This window comes from Staurois parvus, unplaced genomic scaffold (genome assembly GCF_062004578.1).
Source record: "Staurois parvus isolate SC_StPar_1 unplaced genomic scaffold, SC_StPar_1.0 ptg000968l, whole genome shotgun sequence".
NCBI classification, from domain to species: Eukaryota; Metazoa; Chordata; class Amphibia; order Anura; family Ranidae; genus Staurois; species Staurois parvus.
Genome location: NW_028318764.1, coordinates 224,177 through 242,128, shown reverse-complemented (window position 1 = coordinate 242,128; position 17,952 = coordinate 224,177). Strand labels below are relative to the sequence as shown.

The 17,952-nt window shown below is 42.3% G+C and overlaps 1 protein-coding gene across 2 annotated transcripts in view; it reads left to right on the top strand.

Annotated features, from left to right (window-relative positions):
- OGN (osteoglycin) overlaps positions 1–17,952 on the top strand; it is a 250,037-nt gene that overhangs the window by 174,280 nt on the left and 57,805 nt on the right. For both annotated transcript variants that reach the window (XM_089657140.1, XM_089657139.1), the window contains 2 exons: positions 3,203–3,405; positions 12,643–12,738. In XM_089657140.1, the coding sequence (XP_089513266.1) occupies positions 3,203–3,405; positions 12,643–12,738 (299 nt within the window). The remainder of the gene's footprint in view (positions 1–3,202; positions 3,406–12,642; positions 12,739–17,952) is intronic.

Genomic DNA, 17,952 nt, shown 5'->3' with positions numbered 1-17,952 from the left:
ACACTACCTGTGCATTCAATACAAACAAAGTTTGGCAGGAGCAGCAATTCAAAATTATGCATCATGCTTATATGCCTTGTTTGTACACACAAACAGATTCTTCGGTTTCTACTTGCCCGTTCTGTGGAACTCACAGGCCGTCACTGCACCATAGATTTTGGCTCTGCACACCAGTCTCTACCTTCTGGAACCAACTTTTGAATTTCATACTCTTCATCACTACTCTACAGTTACCTAAAGACCCGCTGCTTCTTCTCTTTGGCAACTTGGAAGCTTCCTTGTCTACTACTTCACACATGCAACTTGCTCTGTTCAGAGCTACTAAACCCTGGCTTTCCACCTGCCTGATGGCTGCGAGGAGGTCTATCTTAAAAAAATGGGTCTCCAACTACCCTCCTAGCATCTCGGATGTCAAACAGGACGTAAAATTTCTACTTCGTCTGGATCGGCTCAGCACATATACCTCTCCTTCCATGCATGGAGCGGAAAAGTACACCCAAAAGTTCGGTCAATATATCTCGAGAGTATTTCCTACTTTTTAGCCTCAGTCCTCCCCACAGGGTTCTCTAATTTAGGCACGGGCTTCCTTCTGTTATTTCCTGATGCACTGTGATATTTGTGTATGAGGGCAAATATATGTTATACTACTCTTGCTGTGCTCCTTTTTGACTATTCCTTTACTATTACTAAGCTCTGCCTTCCTTTTACCTTTTTCGCTCTACCCTCTTTCGCTCTACCCTCTTTCACTCCTCTCTACTGATAGCTGGTGAAGAGCTCTTTTACTGTCACACTCTAACACATACCGATGCGCTGCATCCTAACGGCCTAATTTCTGTGTCATGACATGATCTCTCGGTCTTATAGCCTCTGATCTTCAATAACATAACCTTATGCTCTCTGTTTCTTTTTCTGATGCTATCTCCTTTTCTATGCTGGATCCCCCCAGCTCTTTGATCATACTTTCTTCCTGATCTATTCCTATCTTATTTTCTTTTTCTTCTTTTGATCTTTTACCCATATACACGACTATCAACCTCTTTGGTCATATTGACAAATGGTCAACATTCGATTACATCTGCATATTTTTTTTTCTTTATACTTACAAACTCATCTTCGCGTACTACTCCACACCCTGACTACTTCCATCTTAGCCCTTACATACTGGTACATTGTATAATGCCACTCCTCATATAAGACTATTCTCCTCTATGCAACTCATTCTGATTCCTTCTCGCCTCATCGGGGCTTTAGAAATATAATTATAATTGGTAATCACCTGAATTATCACCTGCTTTGGCATATTGCCAAAGCTGGTTGATGTTATGTGTACAATAAAAACCAATAAAGATTTCTTTAAAAAAAAAAAGAGACATTAGAGGTCTGTTTAGAACCCCTGATGTCTCTACAATGCCCCCACCCCCCCAAAAAAAATGTAAAAAAAATTTTAAAAATAAAAATTAATGTACCTCTACAAAAAAAATTAAGCTGTAAAAAATTAAAGATTAAAAAAATTAGTAAGGGTAGATTTGGACATGTGTCTAAATCTCCCTTGCTTCTGAAGCATGACGGCCCTGTCCATTGCCTATTGCAACTAAAGGGGGGCAATTGGCAGGCAGCAAAAATGCAACTCAGTCGCGCATTTTGCCACCCCCAACCGCAAGTCTAAACAGGGCCAAAGGCCTTGTTCATGCAGGGCTTAATATAGCAAGGCCATATTTAGCTGCACGCGGATGCACAGGTGTTCCGGGCATCCCCATACAGACAGTCCCATTGATGTAATTTGGGGCGCAGCGGTTGCACAGGAATGAACAGGTGTTCCATGCATTCCTGTGCAGTCAGTCCCATCCATATCAATTGGGACACAGTGGCTGCATCAAGACACTGCTTCCAACTTGACATATGGGTGTGTGTCCCTGAACTCAGACCATCTGCATATGAGTACGTTCGATTTTCACCATTGCACAAAAATGGCACAATTTAAAATTGACAAATATTTGTTAATTATTGACGCAATACAGGTTAAGCTTTTATATTTAGTAGGAATTTAGCAAGCATTTTGTAAAATTTGCTGTGTTTTTATCTGCTAATAGTGATTTTAGTGTATTTTCAGCAAAAATATTGCTTTAATTTGCGCAAATATCGTGGAGCGTTAAAAATCAGTAGCACCTTCTTTTTATGCTGCTGATTATGTGCTTTCAGAAAAGAAATGGTTTGGGGAGTCTTTTACAAACTCTGAAAGCCGTAAGGTAAAAATAAAAAAGCAATGGAAAAATGACAAAAATGGTCTGGCCAGCTGGGTTAAAAAGTGGAGCACAGGGCCTGGCAGCAAAAGGGTTAAATAATAAAAGGCAGAGGGGTCATTGTTGGCATTACAACATTACAAGGAATGCAATAAGAAGAGTAAGAACGCTAGCAGGGCAGCTATAATAGACCACAAGGGACACACGAAAGAGATTAGTAAAGAAAAAAGATCCCCCCCCCAATTTTTTAAACATAATAATAGTAAGAAAGTGAGCAGAATATTAGCATGCATTAAAAAGTGTATTTACTCATGATAAAACAATAATCCTGCCACTTTATAAAATTTGGCCACATCTTGAGTATGCCATCCAGTTCTGGTCGCCAATCCTCAGGAAGGATGTGCTGGAACTGGAGAGAATCCTGAAAAGGGCAACAAAGGGGACTGGAGAACCTCAGTTATGTGACTACAAACTTAAAGCCTATTCTCCGTGGAGCAGAGATGCTTGAGAGGAGATATGATAGCAATATAATACCTCAATAATTATTCTAGCATAGAGAAAAACAATTTTGTTTCAAGGAGCTTAAGAAGACGCAGCCACTCAGTGAAATTGGAGGAGAAAATGTAAATACAGTATATTACGATTACTTATGTACGCACTGAGTTAACTACCTAGTTTTCCTTCCTTTCCTAAAACTGCTCCGGTTGACTTGTATCTCTTGCTTTAAAGGTATCCATTCTTGCATGTGTCACAAAAAGAGGTCAAAAGCAATTTGGGCACTGCAGGTGCTCAGCAGTATGCAAACTCATAGCAATGCGTATAAATAAACTGACTCTTTCAAAAATCTTTTTTTTCTGATTAAAATGTCTACCATTATTTATACTTTAGGGTTCAGTAATATAACCAAAACTGAAACTGTGAACTGAAAGAAAATAAAAAATTGCTTTGTTTGTTCTTCCCAGCTACTTTACGGAGAATTGATCTGACTGGAAATGTTATAGAAGAAATAGAAGAAAAAGCTTTTGAAAAACTTGTCTTACTTGAGCAGCTTTCTCTTGCTGAAAACAAACTGACCAGGATTCCAGTCTTGCCAACCAAACTAACCTCCTTCAATGCCAATAATAACCTTATCAAAAGCAAAGCAATCAAAGTAAATTCATTTAAGGTAACATCCAAATCATTAATACATACATGGTCATACAACTGCACTACTATTATTAACTTATTCGTCCTTTGATTGCCATGACATCTTTGGCAGTCAAAAGGGTAAATCACCTAAATACATTTCAGGTTCATTACACTTAATCCTGGTACACATGATAAGTTTTTTTTTTTTTTTTTGGGCAATCCAGCAGGGCTGCCGTTCAAAATGTGTTCAACAAAAAGCTGCCATGGTAGAAATGTCTGTCCCTTGCAAGCTCACTCCAGAAAAGGACCCTTGTACGCTGTGTTGAAACAGAGATTTCATTATAGAGGTACTTACTGGTAATCACCCTGCACATTAAAATAAAAGTTCACCTTTTGCTAAAGAATAATAAATGCACATTTTTTGCAGCTCAAAAAATTTTAATTTATTATTTTTGCTTGCAGGAGCCTGTAAAGCATTGGACCAGTGATCAGCCATTCGCTGGTGCCATGCAGGTCTCCTGCATGGCATTGGGATGGACGGCAAGCAGATATACTGACAGAAAGAATCAATGAACTACCATGGCACTCCACAGCACCGTGGTAGTTCCTTAAGAAGTACAAGTCGATAGCCGCTAAGACTGTTGGGACTTGTTGTTTCTCATTCACAGAGGACTGTAAATGAGTAACGCAACCGGGTGGCTGCGTTATTTAAAAAATGTTGACAGCTGGTGGAAGGAGAAGATCTCCCGCTAGTTGTCAAAGCGGGGGAGCGGAGGCCGGTCTATTCATAACATGAATACAGGTGTAACATTGCATGAAAGGTGAACTTATCCTTTAACCACTTGGTAACTGTGCTATAGCCAAATGATGGCTACAGCGCGGTTACCCAGTTCTGGGAGGGCAGCATATGACATCCTCTCAGAACACGCCCTCCTGAGTGCCCCCACGGGCTTTCACCCGGCGATCTCCGTGATCGGTGTGTCCTACGGACACAGCTGATCACATGATGAGGTAGAAGGCCAATCACAGCAACCTTTTACCATGTGACCAGCTGTGTCCAATGACACAGCAGATCACGGAGTAAATACAATTGCCGGTTATCGGTAGCACTCTCATCACGCTGTCACATAATCGGCAGCTGTCACCGAGGAGATCGGCACTCATCGGCACTGATCATTGGCACTGATCAGCAGTGCCACCCATCAGTGCAGCATCAGCAGTGCCTCCTCATCAATGCCCAGCAGTGCCACCTACCATTGCCCATCAGTGCTGTCTATCCGTGCCACCTCATAATTTTTGCCTATCAGTTCAGCGCCATCAACGCACATCAGTGAATAAGAAAAATTAATTGTTTGAAAAATTTTATATTAGAAACAAAGAAAGACATTTATTTTTGCGCTATAGACAAAAAAAGAGCAAAAAAAGAGCAGAAAAAAACACCCAGTGGCGATTAAATACCACCAAAAGAAAGCTCTATCTGTGTGAAAAAAAATTATAAAAATTTCATGAGTACAATGTTGCATGACCACGCAATTGCCATTCAAATGCGACAGCACTGAAAGCTGAAAATTGGCCTGGGCATGAAGGGGGTATAAGTGCCCAGTAGGCAAGTGGTTAAGACATATAGATCCGCAATCAGCCAAGCTCATGCACCCTGCTGAACAGAAAGCTCTAGCTCTGATCCAGCAGTTCTCATTTTAAAAGGCAATCCAACTCACTAAGAAAAACACCTCTGACATGTCTACATTGCAAAGCACAGTTAAGCAATAATGTGTTGTGGTGAGCTGCATCAGGAAAAAGTGTGCAGGTACGTTGTGGTGTGTTGGCAGCCCATTGAAGTTAACCCACCGCACTGGACTGGTGAGGTTTTAATCAGGCTTTAGACTTTGAACACCTTTGGTTTGATGCATCTTGAATGTATTCATCAGATTTAAACTGAAAGTTCAGTTGGGCTTTAAAGCAGAACTACAGCCCATTGGGTGGGTTCTTGCCATAATGTTCATAGAATACTTGTGTTACGGCACACTTGCCATACACAGTGCCCTCTTTCAGCATTGATATTGCAAGTTCGCAATACACATTCACATCTACTGAGTTCCACTTTGCTCCTCCTTAGTCATTGGGCAGCCACTGATGTATGTGCACATGAGTTGCATTGTTCCTGACACCTGGTTCCATTTTCAGAATCTTCCAAAATTTCTAGGGGGAATATTTTTGCTTTATTTTTTTTTCAAAAGAGAGTTTGCATTTCTCATCTGCCAAAAAACCCCTAATAAATTATAAGTGTAAAATGTCTCTAAAGGCAAGTTTACACTTGTGGTTGTGGGGTGGTGAAAGCATGTGGTTGAGCTGCAGTTTAACCTCTCCAACTTAACTGCAATGGCAGTGGCCAGGGGTGTACACATGGTGTGGCCATGACATCCAGTAAACTCCCTATCCCTATGGTTGCAATCATGTGTCATAGTAATAAATAACCCACTTTACCTGCACTCAGCTGAGCTCATATAAAAAAAAACCCCTTATACTTCTGTTATCATGAAATAAACACTGTCTAAATAAATGAAATCTATTAATAATCAAGTCTCATAAAACGATGATTCGAATCCAAGAGAGAATGTCCTCTACATCACCACACAATAACAACTATGGAAATAGGTAGATGATACATTAAATAGAAATATATGATCCACTTTTGTATTGAGGTCAGGCTAGCATTTTAACCACTTCATGTCCGGAGACTTTTACCCCCTTCCTGTCCAGTCCAATTTTAAGCTTGCAGTGCTATCACACTTTGAATGACAATTGTGCGGTCATGCAACATTGTACCCATATTAATTTTTTAGCATTTTTTTAAAACAGATAAAACTTTATTTTGGTGGTATTTATTCACCAGCTGGATTTTTATTTTTTTTGCTACATAAATGAAAGTCCAAAAATTTTGAAAAAAAGTGTTTTTCTTATAAGATTTTGCAAATAAATAATCTTTCTTCATAAATCTTGGCCACAATTTATTCAGTTATCTTTTTAGTAAAAAGAAATAACCCAGATTAGTTTATAACCAAAAATTATAATTTTTCAAAAACATTTTTTTACATTTTTATTTTATTTTTTTTATATTATTATTTATGGTTTTTTTAACGTACTGTCACCCTAGCAGTACAATGTTACCATAGTAGCACTGTACTACTTGTGGGGAGTGATGAAGATTTTTTTTTTTACACTGATTGCTTTTATACCCATAAAGGCTGTAAAAGCAATAATTTCTCCTTCTCTCTGGCTGCATTTTTGAAGCCATTGAAAAATACTGTGCGAGCTGTGATTGGTCACAGCTTGTCACATGGTACAAGGCTGTTGTGAATAGCCCTGTACTATGTGACCTCTGTGATCATTCACAGATTTCAGACGTAGTAAGCAATGATGTCAGAAGTTACATCTTGCTTACACCTAATCATGTGATCACTGATTGGCCAATCAGTGATCACATGATCAGGACCTCACGCAGAGATCTCGTACAGCGATCGGTGTCCCGCTGTGTCCAAAAGCGCGCACAGTACAAAATGACGGGTGCCGTTTATGAACGGCAACTTGCCCTTGCACTGCCACTGTCCGGCCATTTACAAACAACGGCCGGACGGGAAGTGGTTAATGCAAGTCCCCTCTAGTCAGCTCCAGTTTCTTCACATGAAACAGCACTTTCAGTATATTTTCCTCCACTTTATCCTTAGGACCAGTTAAAAAGTCAAAAACAAGGAAAAGATTATCATGCAGTGCGTTTAAACCCAACTTTCAAACACATGTATATTGTACACTTACACCATTCCTGACATCCTGTGGAAGTCACATGGCGAAACACAAGTTGAACGGAAGTGATGTCACGTTGAAACCAGAAGTGGTGTATTTCATAGTGTTTTAAAAGGGCTCTGCTAATTTTACCTGTTTATAAGTAAACAAGAAACAAACCATGAAGGGCCCCCTGATCCCTGGCTGTGCCCTTCCTTCTGAGCCGGTTGGTGGAACTCCAGGGCCTGGTTGCATGTATGACCTTTGTGACCCCTGTAGTAACACTGGTATCAGCAGTTTATTTTTGTTGGGGTTTTTTTTTTTTTTTCTACATTATTATTTTTTACAATCTTTTTTAGGAGCTTTGGTGATATATCAGGGGTCTGAATAGATCTCTGATGTTCCACCTGAGAGACAGGGAAAGGGGACTGAGGACTTAGCTCTCAAGGAGGGGAACCCGACAGAGCTATGGGGGACGGGAAAGAGCACAGGGGGCTGGAAAGTACATGGGGGGGGCAGCAGAAGAAAGTTGCATAGTAGGAACAGCGGCTGCATATAGAGCAAAAAATCTCTCCATTTGCCTCCTGCAGCCACTGAATGCCAGCTCCTCCTCCCTCCTCCTCCTCTCACTACCTCAGGCATGGAGAGGCAGGAAAGAGGAAAATTGAGAGATTGATTCCTCTTTATGCAGCCACCCCTACCACTCCTCCTATCCAGGCATACAGGCAGGGTCAGAGCAAGGATTTTTGCTTACACAGGCAAAAGTGCATTTTGCAGGCATCCCCCCCATCTTCAGCCACCCTGCGCTTGTGCTGCTGTCCAACCACCCTCCAGTCTTCCAGCTACCCCATGCTGATACTACTGTACCTCCCCATTCTCCAGTCATCCTGTACTGGTACTGCTAGACCCCCCTGTCCTTCAGCCACCCCGCACTGATACCACTGTACCTCTCAGCCTCCAGCCAAACTGCTGTATCCCCCCAACTTCCAGTGACCCTTTGCTGGTACTGCTAGACCCCCCTCTGTCCTCCAGCCACCCCATGCTGGTACTACTGTACTCCCTTCCCCGGAATACAGCAACCACGCTAGTACACCCCCAATCCCCAAGTGGCTGGGGATTTCACTTCCCCCTCCCCCATCATGGCACCCTAGGGTGGCTGACACCAGCCCTGCCAGCCTACATGGTCTGGAGATGGGGTTCCTGTCCCCCGGGAAGATGGGGTCCCTGACCCCAGGGGAGATGGAGTCCCTTTACCTAGGCAAGATGGGGTCCCTTTTCCTTGGGGAGATGGGGTCCCTTTCCCCAGGGGAGATGGGGTCCCTTTCTCCATGGGAGATGGGGTCACTGTCCCCAGGAAAAATGGAGTGGGGTATGAGATGGTGTATGGAGGAGATGTGTTTGTCTCACTCACCATGACTAAGCTACAGGATCAGGTTGATGGAGCGCAGGTACTAATAGGAGTCATACAATGCTGCATTTGGCCACCCTCCAAGCACTCATCCATGGTCGTCTGGGCTCCCTCCAGCAGCAGCCCAGACAGGGCATTCAATTGGCATGAGATGCCACATCCTCCGCTCCATAGGCTCTCCGTAGGAGATCTGTGTATGACGAGGGGAACAGGGTGGCGGGGGCTTGGAGATGAGCCTGCAGTGTCCTCCGGGGAGCTGGCTTCCATAGGACTGCTGCACCTGTGTGCTAGAAGTTCATTTGCCTGTGTGAGGTGTTTTCACTAGAGGGCTCTGTGCGAAGGAAGGGATGGAGGTGAGTCAGGGGTCCCCGGGAGTCTTGCTGGGGGGGGGGGGGAATGATACTGAACTAAGCATCACTCTATTGGGCAGGAGAGAGGGGCCAGCCAAGGACACAGGTGGGAAATGTGAAAATGCCAGTGCGGAAGGGCCGGGAGCTCTGCTACCTACCCCTGTCCACCAGCCACCCGGGCTAGTATTGCTACACATTAGCCATCCAGCTGTCCTGCAGCCGGGTCCTCATTGTGACCCCTTTAGCTACACCTCTGTTTTAATATAAATACTACACCATTGGAGTTTTCTTTTTTGTGCATTGAACTAAAAGGACCAAATCTGAGGAAATGAACCTCTGGGACTTGTGGAACAAGAGGACTCTTTAACATAAAGAGGGGCACGCCAAAAGGACACTGATTGGGTCACTACTATTAGGACACTTTTGGTAATCCTTTGTGCACTTTTAAAGGATACGTTCACCACTGCGAACATGTTATATAGGGGGAACATGTAACATGTTCCTGATCCTGCAGCCACTGCCCCCCCCCCCCCCCCCGTGACAGAAGTACGGGGAGAAGCTTCCCATACCAACTGTCACTTTTTAAAAAGAGCGCTGCCGTGCAGGGCTCAGGCTACATGTCTGCACCATTCATTCACAGTCCTATGTGAATGAATGGACTACAGGTCCCAACAGCCTTAGCAGCTAATGGCTTGTAGTCCTCAATGAACTACCACGGCGCTGTACTTCCTGTCAGAAGTATCGGATTTTTCGTACGTGATGTATGAGCAAGCAGATACATTGACAGTCTGCAGGAGACCCACATGGCACCAGTGATCTGCTGATCGCTGATGCAATGCTTTAGAGCATGGGTGTCAAATATGAGTGTCAGCCCTCCAGCTGTTGCCAAACTACAAGTCCCATGAGGCATTGCAAGATTGACAGTTGCAAGCATGACTGCCAAAGGCAAAGGCATGATGGGACTTGTAGTTTTGCAACAGCTGGAGGGCCGCCAGTTTGACACCCCTGCTTTAGAGGGTCCTAACACAAAAAAATAATAAATGCACATTTTTTTACTTGCGAAAAAGTGCATTTATTATTTTTTGTGGAAACTTGAATTTATCCTATAACATGACCTATAACATGTAAAGGGATAGCTCAGTGAAACTGCACAAGCTTCCACACAGGTGATCAGTAATCTTAAAAGGATGGTGTGTGTGGATTATTATTATGTGTACATTATGCATGCATTTGGAAGTTGGGTTTAAACATACTGCACAATAATCATTTTATTGTTTTTGGCTTATACACTGGTCCTGAGGATAAAGTGGAGGAAGATATACTGGAGGTGCTGTTATATGTACAGTATAGCACTCACTTCCACAGGAGCCAGCTGATTAGGTCCCTAAGGTCTTTCCCCATAGTTGCACCCGCAGTCAGGCACGCAGTCACTACTTTGGCTCAGTAAACAATCTATGGATATGCTTTTCTGATGCTTTATTGCAGAACTTGAACTTGGATAGGAGTAGGTTAACTGTGGGGTACTGCAGCAACGTTAGGCAGAAATTTGAGTACAGTAATCTTTCTCCTAAGAATCTGAGCACAGCCCTTGCTTGCAGCAAATACTGGGCTGAGATATACCAAGACACCATAGATAATGTCCAATTTGAGCAGCACTGACTCTAGCACAAGAGAAACAGTAGTAGCACACAGTCTCAGGGATCTCTCACACTGGACTGTACTTACTAATGTCCTTGGATAATTTGATGCCTCTTTCAAGTACATTCCAGATACCTAGCTTATGATCCCATACCAGACCTTCAAAGACAGCCCCTCAGCCAACTGCAACAGATTTCAGCAGAATAGCCTCTCCCCGCTAGCCTACTTGGGGCTTAAATAAGCAACAGACACATGGCAGGTCTGCGCAGAAGAACAGAAGCCCTCTAGGCTGGGATCCCCTCCTCTAGAACAAGAACCCCTCCTGTTCAAAGCCCCAGGCCATTTATGCTCACTCCCAGCCACCATCTGGGCATCTCCCCCCAGGGATTGGCCAAGGCTGCTTAAATATTCAGCTGCTGATTTGACTGTCCCAGCCTGCTATCTTCCAGAACCTTTCCAGACAGACAGACAGACAGGGGGAAGCAGTCAACCCTGCAGCCAGGGAAACACAGAGCAGACCAAAATAATAACAGGCAGCTCAACTGTTTACAGTGAGCCAGTAATCAAATGTATCTAACCTAGCACCTATCTAGGATGGTGCTACACATGTGAAGGAACTGAAACTTACTGGAGGGGACTGTTAAAAATGCTAGGTTGACCTGCATTAAAAAGTGGGTCATATATTTCTGGTGAGGATTTCATCTACGTAGATTTTTGGCATTAGAGAACACAGGAGTTATATTGTGGTGATAAAAGGGAAAATGTCTTTTGGATTCGAATCATCATATTATGGGACTTGGTTATTATTGTATTTTACCTATTTAGACATTGTATTTCATGACAAGAGAAGTATAAAGATTTTTAGTGCTGTTTTTTGGATTCTTAGGTGTCACGGAAATGCAGCAATTAGGGGGTAAAAACAGGTGGTGAGGAGGCAACATATCTCCTCCTCCCTGCCTGTCAAATTTCTCTGAAATGTGATCTGAGCACAAATCGCATTTTAGAAAAGCCTTGCCACATGTGTAAACAAGGTCTTAGTGCTCTTTCACACAGGAGATGAATTTTAGCATACTATTTATTGCTCATTAATGCAACCATACTCTTAATGAGCATATCGGATGTGTTGCACAAGCATTTAAGCCACATCAGGCGATGCCCTTGAAACACCCTGTGAATTTTTTTATTACAAAGCTAAAATGGGAAATGATTACTTTTTGATTCTTTACAACCTTGTCCTAAAGGCACCATAGGTGTGTTATATTGTTCACAGCCTGCTTGAAGTGCATTTCAACAGAAGTAATTGGAGGTGTTGCAAAGTGTCAACACCTGCCAACCACTGCAGGCAGCATTATTTTTGCCTCACCAAGATTTGAGGCAACGATAACCCCTGTAGTATGTATGCCTTCATCCACTCCTAATTTTAACAATTTTGAGTGGTTTTGATGGGTAAATACACCACCCAGCCGCCTACTTGCAACAACAGTGTGAAAAAGCCCTAAGAGAGACTTGTACCAACTGAACAAATGATCTCACCTTGGACTGAAGGTTCAATGATATTCACAGAAAATGTATGTATGTAAGTTATAGGGGTCAACACATTCTTCAGAGTTCAGACCTCACTTTTAGCCCCCTTTCACAAGCTGCAATGCATGACAATAAAAAAAAAACACAATATTGATAAGGTGCATGTGCTTCTTTTGGTTCTACACAGTGAATTTTTTACCCCATAGACTTCAATGGGAGTGCATGAAAAATTCACGCACATGCTTTGTTTTGGCGCAGTTTTGTGCTTGGCATCCATTCTCCTCCTAGCAATAATGGTGTCACAGCAAATATTGCTAGATATGGGCCAAAACCAGAGTGCATGAAGCATAAGAATTCATGAAAATGCAAAAAAAAACGCACTGCAAGACTGCACTGAAACATGCATGATAATGTGTGAACCTAGGCATAAGGTTAAAGCATTAGATCATGGTAAAGCAGCATGCAAGTGAAGGGAGAGAACAAAAGGGGAAATTTTGTTCTTATGACTTTCCACGGACATGTTTTTTGTTGTGCTAATGCAAAGAATAACTATAGTTTTGTTTTGTTGCCACAGAAGCTGACTAACTTAGCTTATCTCTATCTGGCTAACAATCATCTGGACAGTGTGCCACCAAATCTGCCTGAAAGCCTTCGGGTCATTCATCTCCAGGTTTGTATACCCTTATGACTACATCTCTAGGTTTATATATCCTTATGATTACAAAACTCCTAAAACTGGACAATGTAGACGTAAATGGACGTAAATTGTTGCATGTCTCTGGAACAACATTATGAGCATTTTTCACAACATGGTTTGTCACTTATGTTCCTCTGTGCCATTATTCCCTCCAGTGCCCATCTTGCTCCTCTGATCACCAGTTTTTCTCTCTTATTGACCCTCAGTCCTATCCTATCCTATCACCTGTGTTATCCAAAAATCCAGCATACCTATAACTGTGGCTTCCACATGTACTGCAGCTATCTGCTTCCCAGCACCTGTGTGATTTCCTGTGAGTTTCAGCCAGCCACCTGAGCCAACAGTTTCGTGCTCTGTGTCCCAAGTCCCACTTAGAGATGTGCATGATGAAAAAAATTAGTTTTATTTCATTTTAGATTCATTCATTAAGTCAATTATTTTTTTTGTTCCATAAACGTTTTATTTAAGTAATAACACACATTATATCACATTAGGCAACAATGATATGCAGAGAAAAAAAGCATAAGACATACATGGAGCAAACACATGAGGAATGTGAGTATTGTCGAAAGTAACTGCAGGGACTGGTAGCAACACCCCTCAATGTTTGCCACATCCTGAGCTAACAGCTCCCAAAATCAATACTGGGCTAATTGCCTAAAGAAAAATTCCTTACAGAAAAACAAAGTAAAGAGGATAAAGATCACAAAAAAATAAACAGGAAGTAAAAAAAGAATAGAAAATAGAAAAAAAGGGGGGTGGGGGAGGGGTATCAGCCTTTTCTTACTAACTCCACCCTCAAATAGAGGAGGGAAGTACAGAAGTAGTATCACCTACCACTTCAGGAGAATAATACTCCCAAAAACAATCATATTGGAAGCATCTGAGTCAGCTTTACACTCCCATATAGTTCTTGTAATCAGCAATGTTCTTGAAATCCAGCCAACAAGACCATGTAGATGCAAACTTACACAACCTATCTTGTGAAATATGTATCAGCTCTTCCATCTCCTCCATGTTATTAATCCTGCGGAATCACTTGCATATTGTGGGAACCATGGAGGAAACCCAATGGCAAGATGTGCATTGTTTGGCAGCATTGACCATGAACATCACTAGAGATTTATTGTACTCTTTTCTAGTCTGAGAGGAATGATGGAGCAAAAATTGAGCTGGAATATAGTCCAACTTAATTGAGGTGACTTTAGTAATAATGTCGTTTTACAAGTTTCCAGAAGGGCTGAGGATTGGTGTACATCCAATATATGTGGATCATGGATCCTACATCTCTATCACAGCGACAGCACAAGTTTGAAACTGATGGGTAAAACTTGTGAAGTGAAGAAGGTATGCGGTACTAACATGAAAAATGTTATACCCATTTTCTTGTAATGCAACATTTAGTGAACCCTTATGTATTTAGGTGCACATAGACTCCCAGTCCTTAGTTGTAAAGGTTTGATTCAATTCACAATCCCACATCTGGCAAGATGAAGACATGAATGCAAGAACGTGTCTTGAAGGGATGTGTAGAGTGGAGATTACATGACGTTGAGATGTTTGCGAATACATATACTCTCCAGTACAGTCTAAGATCTAGACCACATTGTCATAAGGCCCTGTGAAGTCAGAAAATTATGGATTTGTAGATACGTCCAATGTGGTATCATATAAGGTTTCACCAACTCGATAAGAGACTCCCAGGTCATGATGGACCCCCTGCAGAAAAAGTGCCTAGCGATAACTTTGCTGTGAGGTTAGCCTTCCCTCAAAAAGGCTTTGGACATGCCAGGTGGGAAGGAAGGAATGAATTGTAGGGGAGTCGAGAAAACAATATGTACCAATCCTTTTGACGGTAAAAAGGCTTGTGAAACATTTGCAAAGATGGACCTATTAAGGGGTGTGTTTTGGCCTCCACAGGTATCAAATGAGGTTGAAGCCAAAATAAACGATACAAAGGTAATGAGGTCTGAGAGTGTTCAAGGATGACCCAGGCCTTTGTATTATTATGATCTGACCAGTCTACCAGATGAGCCAGTAAACAAGCTCTATGGTAACCAGATAGGTCAGGAAGGACTATGCCACCTTATGTTTAGGAAGAGTAAGGCAGGAAAATGTAATTGTGGGCGTTTTTGATGCCAAATAAATTAGGTGCATGTTTTCCCGAACCTTGTGAAGAATGTCTGAAGTATCTAAATAGGTACCGTTTGCAAAATATACAGAACACGAAGAAGAACAGGAAGAAGCGCTGCTCTACCAAACCATGAAACATTAAGAGTTCCACCCACGCATATCTTTGCATATTTCCTCCAAAACTGTCAAATGGTTTTTGTGATAGAGTTCTGAGAAGTTGTATGGTATTTGAATACCCAAACAGGTCATAGCCTCTGAATGCTAGAGGAATGGGAAATTAGACTTGCATCTCTCAACCTCTTTACCACGGGAGGGTGATGTTAAGAGCTTGTAATTTGGCATAATTATTTTGAGATTGGAAATAGCCTTAAACTTTTCCAAGTCCCAAAGGAGGTTTGATAATGATGTGAGGGTCATAGAGAAACAAAAGCATGTTGTCTGCAAAATCGGCATATAGTGATAGTGATGGTGATAGTGGAAAACCCTGCTGCATGCCATTGCTCAAAGAGAATGCATCAGATAGGAGGGCATTGACATGAACCCTCGCATAGGGATTGGAGTACAAGGATTGGATGCTGTTGCACATCTTGGTTAGTAAACCTGTTGCTTGAAGAATCGCTGCTAGGTAATCCCATGCTATCCTATCAAACGCCTTCTCGGCATTGAGAGAAAAAAATCCTCATTTATTTTGGGAGCACAACTAGTAGTGGAGGTTCAAGGCTTTTACAGTGTTATCATGGCCTTCCCACGCCAGTATGAAGCCCACTTGGTCTAGAGAAATTAAAGAAGGTAGGAAGGGGAGCAACCTATTAGCCAGATTTTTCGCATAAAGCTGCATGTCCACATTTAGAAGAGAAATGGGATGATAGTTAGCGACTGTCTCATCTTTCCCTTCTTTCATTATCACAGTGATATGCGCCTCCAAAAGGTGTGGGGTTTGGGGGACGGAGAGCTCCAAGCCTCAAAAGGTGGCTAAAAACCTAGGTCTTAAAATGTCCAAAAAAGTCTTATAGTATTGGAGTGTAAGATCATCCGGGCCAAGGCTTTTGCCCGGCTTCATCTCTTTGAGTGCCTTATCAAGTTTTTCCGCTGTAATAGGTGCTTCAAGTTTTAAAGCCTCAGAGCAAAGAATAGAAAAAGGACCATACTGGGCTGAAAAGTCAGCTATCAACTTCCCTCTTGTAGAGTATGCTGAGAAGGTAGAAGAAGGGGCTTTGAGATTATACAAAGAACTATAAAAGTCCTCAAATTGTTTGGCAATAGCTTTGTTTGAACAATGGTTATTGCCTTGGACATCTTTAATGCAATGAACCCTCATCTTTCTTTTCTTAGCTTGAACTGCTCTGGCTAGTAAGCGGACACTTTTGTTTCCATATTCATAGAACACTTTTTGGTGTAGAATATATTGTCATTTGGACCTCTTACCCGGTTCATCAAGAAGTTGGAAGTCTAGCCTCTGTCAGTTCCGCAAGCACAGAAGCAGCCTGTGTTTGTGAGAAACCTCCAGCATATGTATCTGTGAGAATAAAGCGTTCACCTGAGCATGATGGGTTTTTTTTTGCTGCTGCAGATAATGAAAAAAACACCCCCTAATGACACATTTGTGTGCCCCCACTGAGTGAGGGGATCTATTTATGGAATGTCATTCATGATGAAAAAATCCCGTAGCTTTTCAGTGAGGTCATAGACTGTATCAACATCCCTAAGTAGTGAGGAATTAAGTCTCCACAATTTACAGTTGCAAGAAAAAGTATGTGAACCCCTTGGGATTATGTGGAGTTTTGCATGAATTGGGCAAAAAAAAAATGTGCTCTGAACGTCATCTAAGTCACAACAATAGAAGAACACAGTCTGCTGAACATAATACTACACAAACATTAGATGTTGCCATGGTTTAATTGCACATAACATGTAAACATTCACAGTGCAGGGAGGAAAAAGTATGTGAGGCCCTAGCTTAACGACTTCTCCCAGAGCTAATTGGAGCCAGGAGTGAGCCAACCTTGACTCCAATCAGTGTGATGATATTGGATGTGTTGCTGACAGCTGTCCTGCCCTTAAAAAACACACACCTGTTTTGGGTTTACTGGTTTCAAGAAGCACTGTCTGATGTGAACCATGCCTCGCAGAAAACCTACGATCAAGAATTGTTGACTTGCATGAAGCTGGAAAGGGTTACAAAAGTATCTCCAAAAGCCTTGATGTTCATGTGTCCACGGTAAGACAGACTGTCTACAAATGGAGAAAGTTTAGCACTGTTGCTACTCTCCCTAGGTGTGGTCGTCCTGTAAAAATGACTGCAAGAGCACAGCGCAGAATGCTACATGAGGTAAACAAGAATCCCAGAGTGTCAGCTAAAGACCTACAGAAATCTCTGGCACATGCTAACATTTTTGTTGACACATCTACAATAAGGAAAACATTAAACAAGAATGGAGTACATGGGAGGACACCACGGAGGAAGCCATTGCTGTCCAAAAAGAAGATTGCAGCACGTTTGAAGTTTGCAAAAGAGCACCTGGATGTTCCACAGCACTACTGGCAAAATATACTGTGGACAGATGAAACCAAGATTGAGTTGTTTGGGAAGAACACACAACACTATGTGTGGAGAAAAAAAAAAAAAAAAAGGTACAGCACACTAACATCAAAACTTTATCCCCACTGTAAAACATGGCGGAGGGAGCATCATGGTTTGGGGCTGCTTTGCTGCCTCAGGGCCTGGACGGATTGTTGTCATTGATGGGAAAATGAATTCCAGAGTTTATCAAGACGTTTTGCAGGAAAACGTACGACCATCTGTCCGCCAACTGAAGCTCCGCAGAGGATGGGTGATGCAACAGGACAATGACCCAAAGCAGACAAGTAATTCAACAAAACAATGGCTGCAACAGCACAGAATACGCCTTCTGGAGTGGCCCAGTCAGAGTCCTGACCTCAACCCGATTGAAATGCTGTGGCATGACCTTAAGAGAGCGATTCACACCAGACATCCCAAGAATATTGCTACACTGAAACAGTTTTGTGAAGAGGAGTGGTCCAAAATTACTCCAG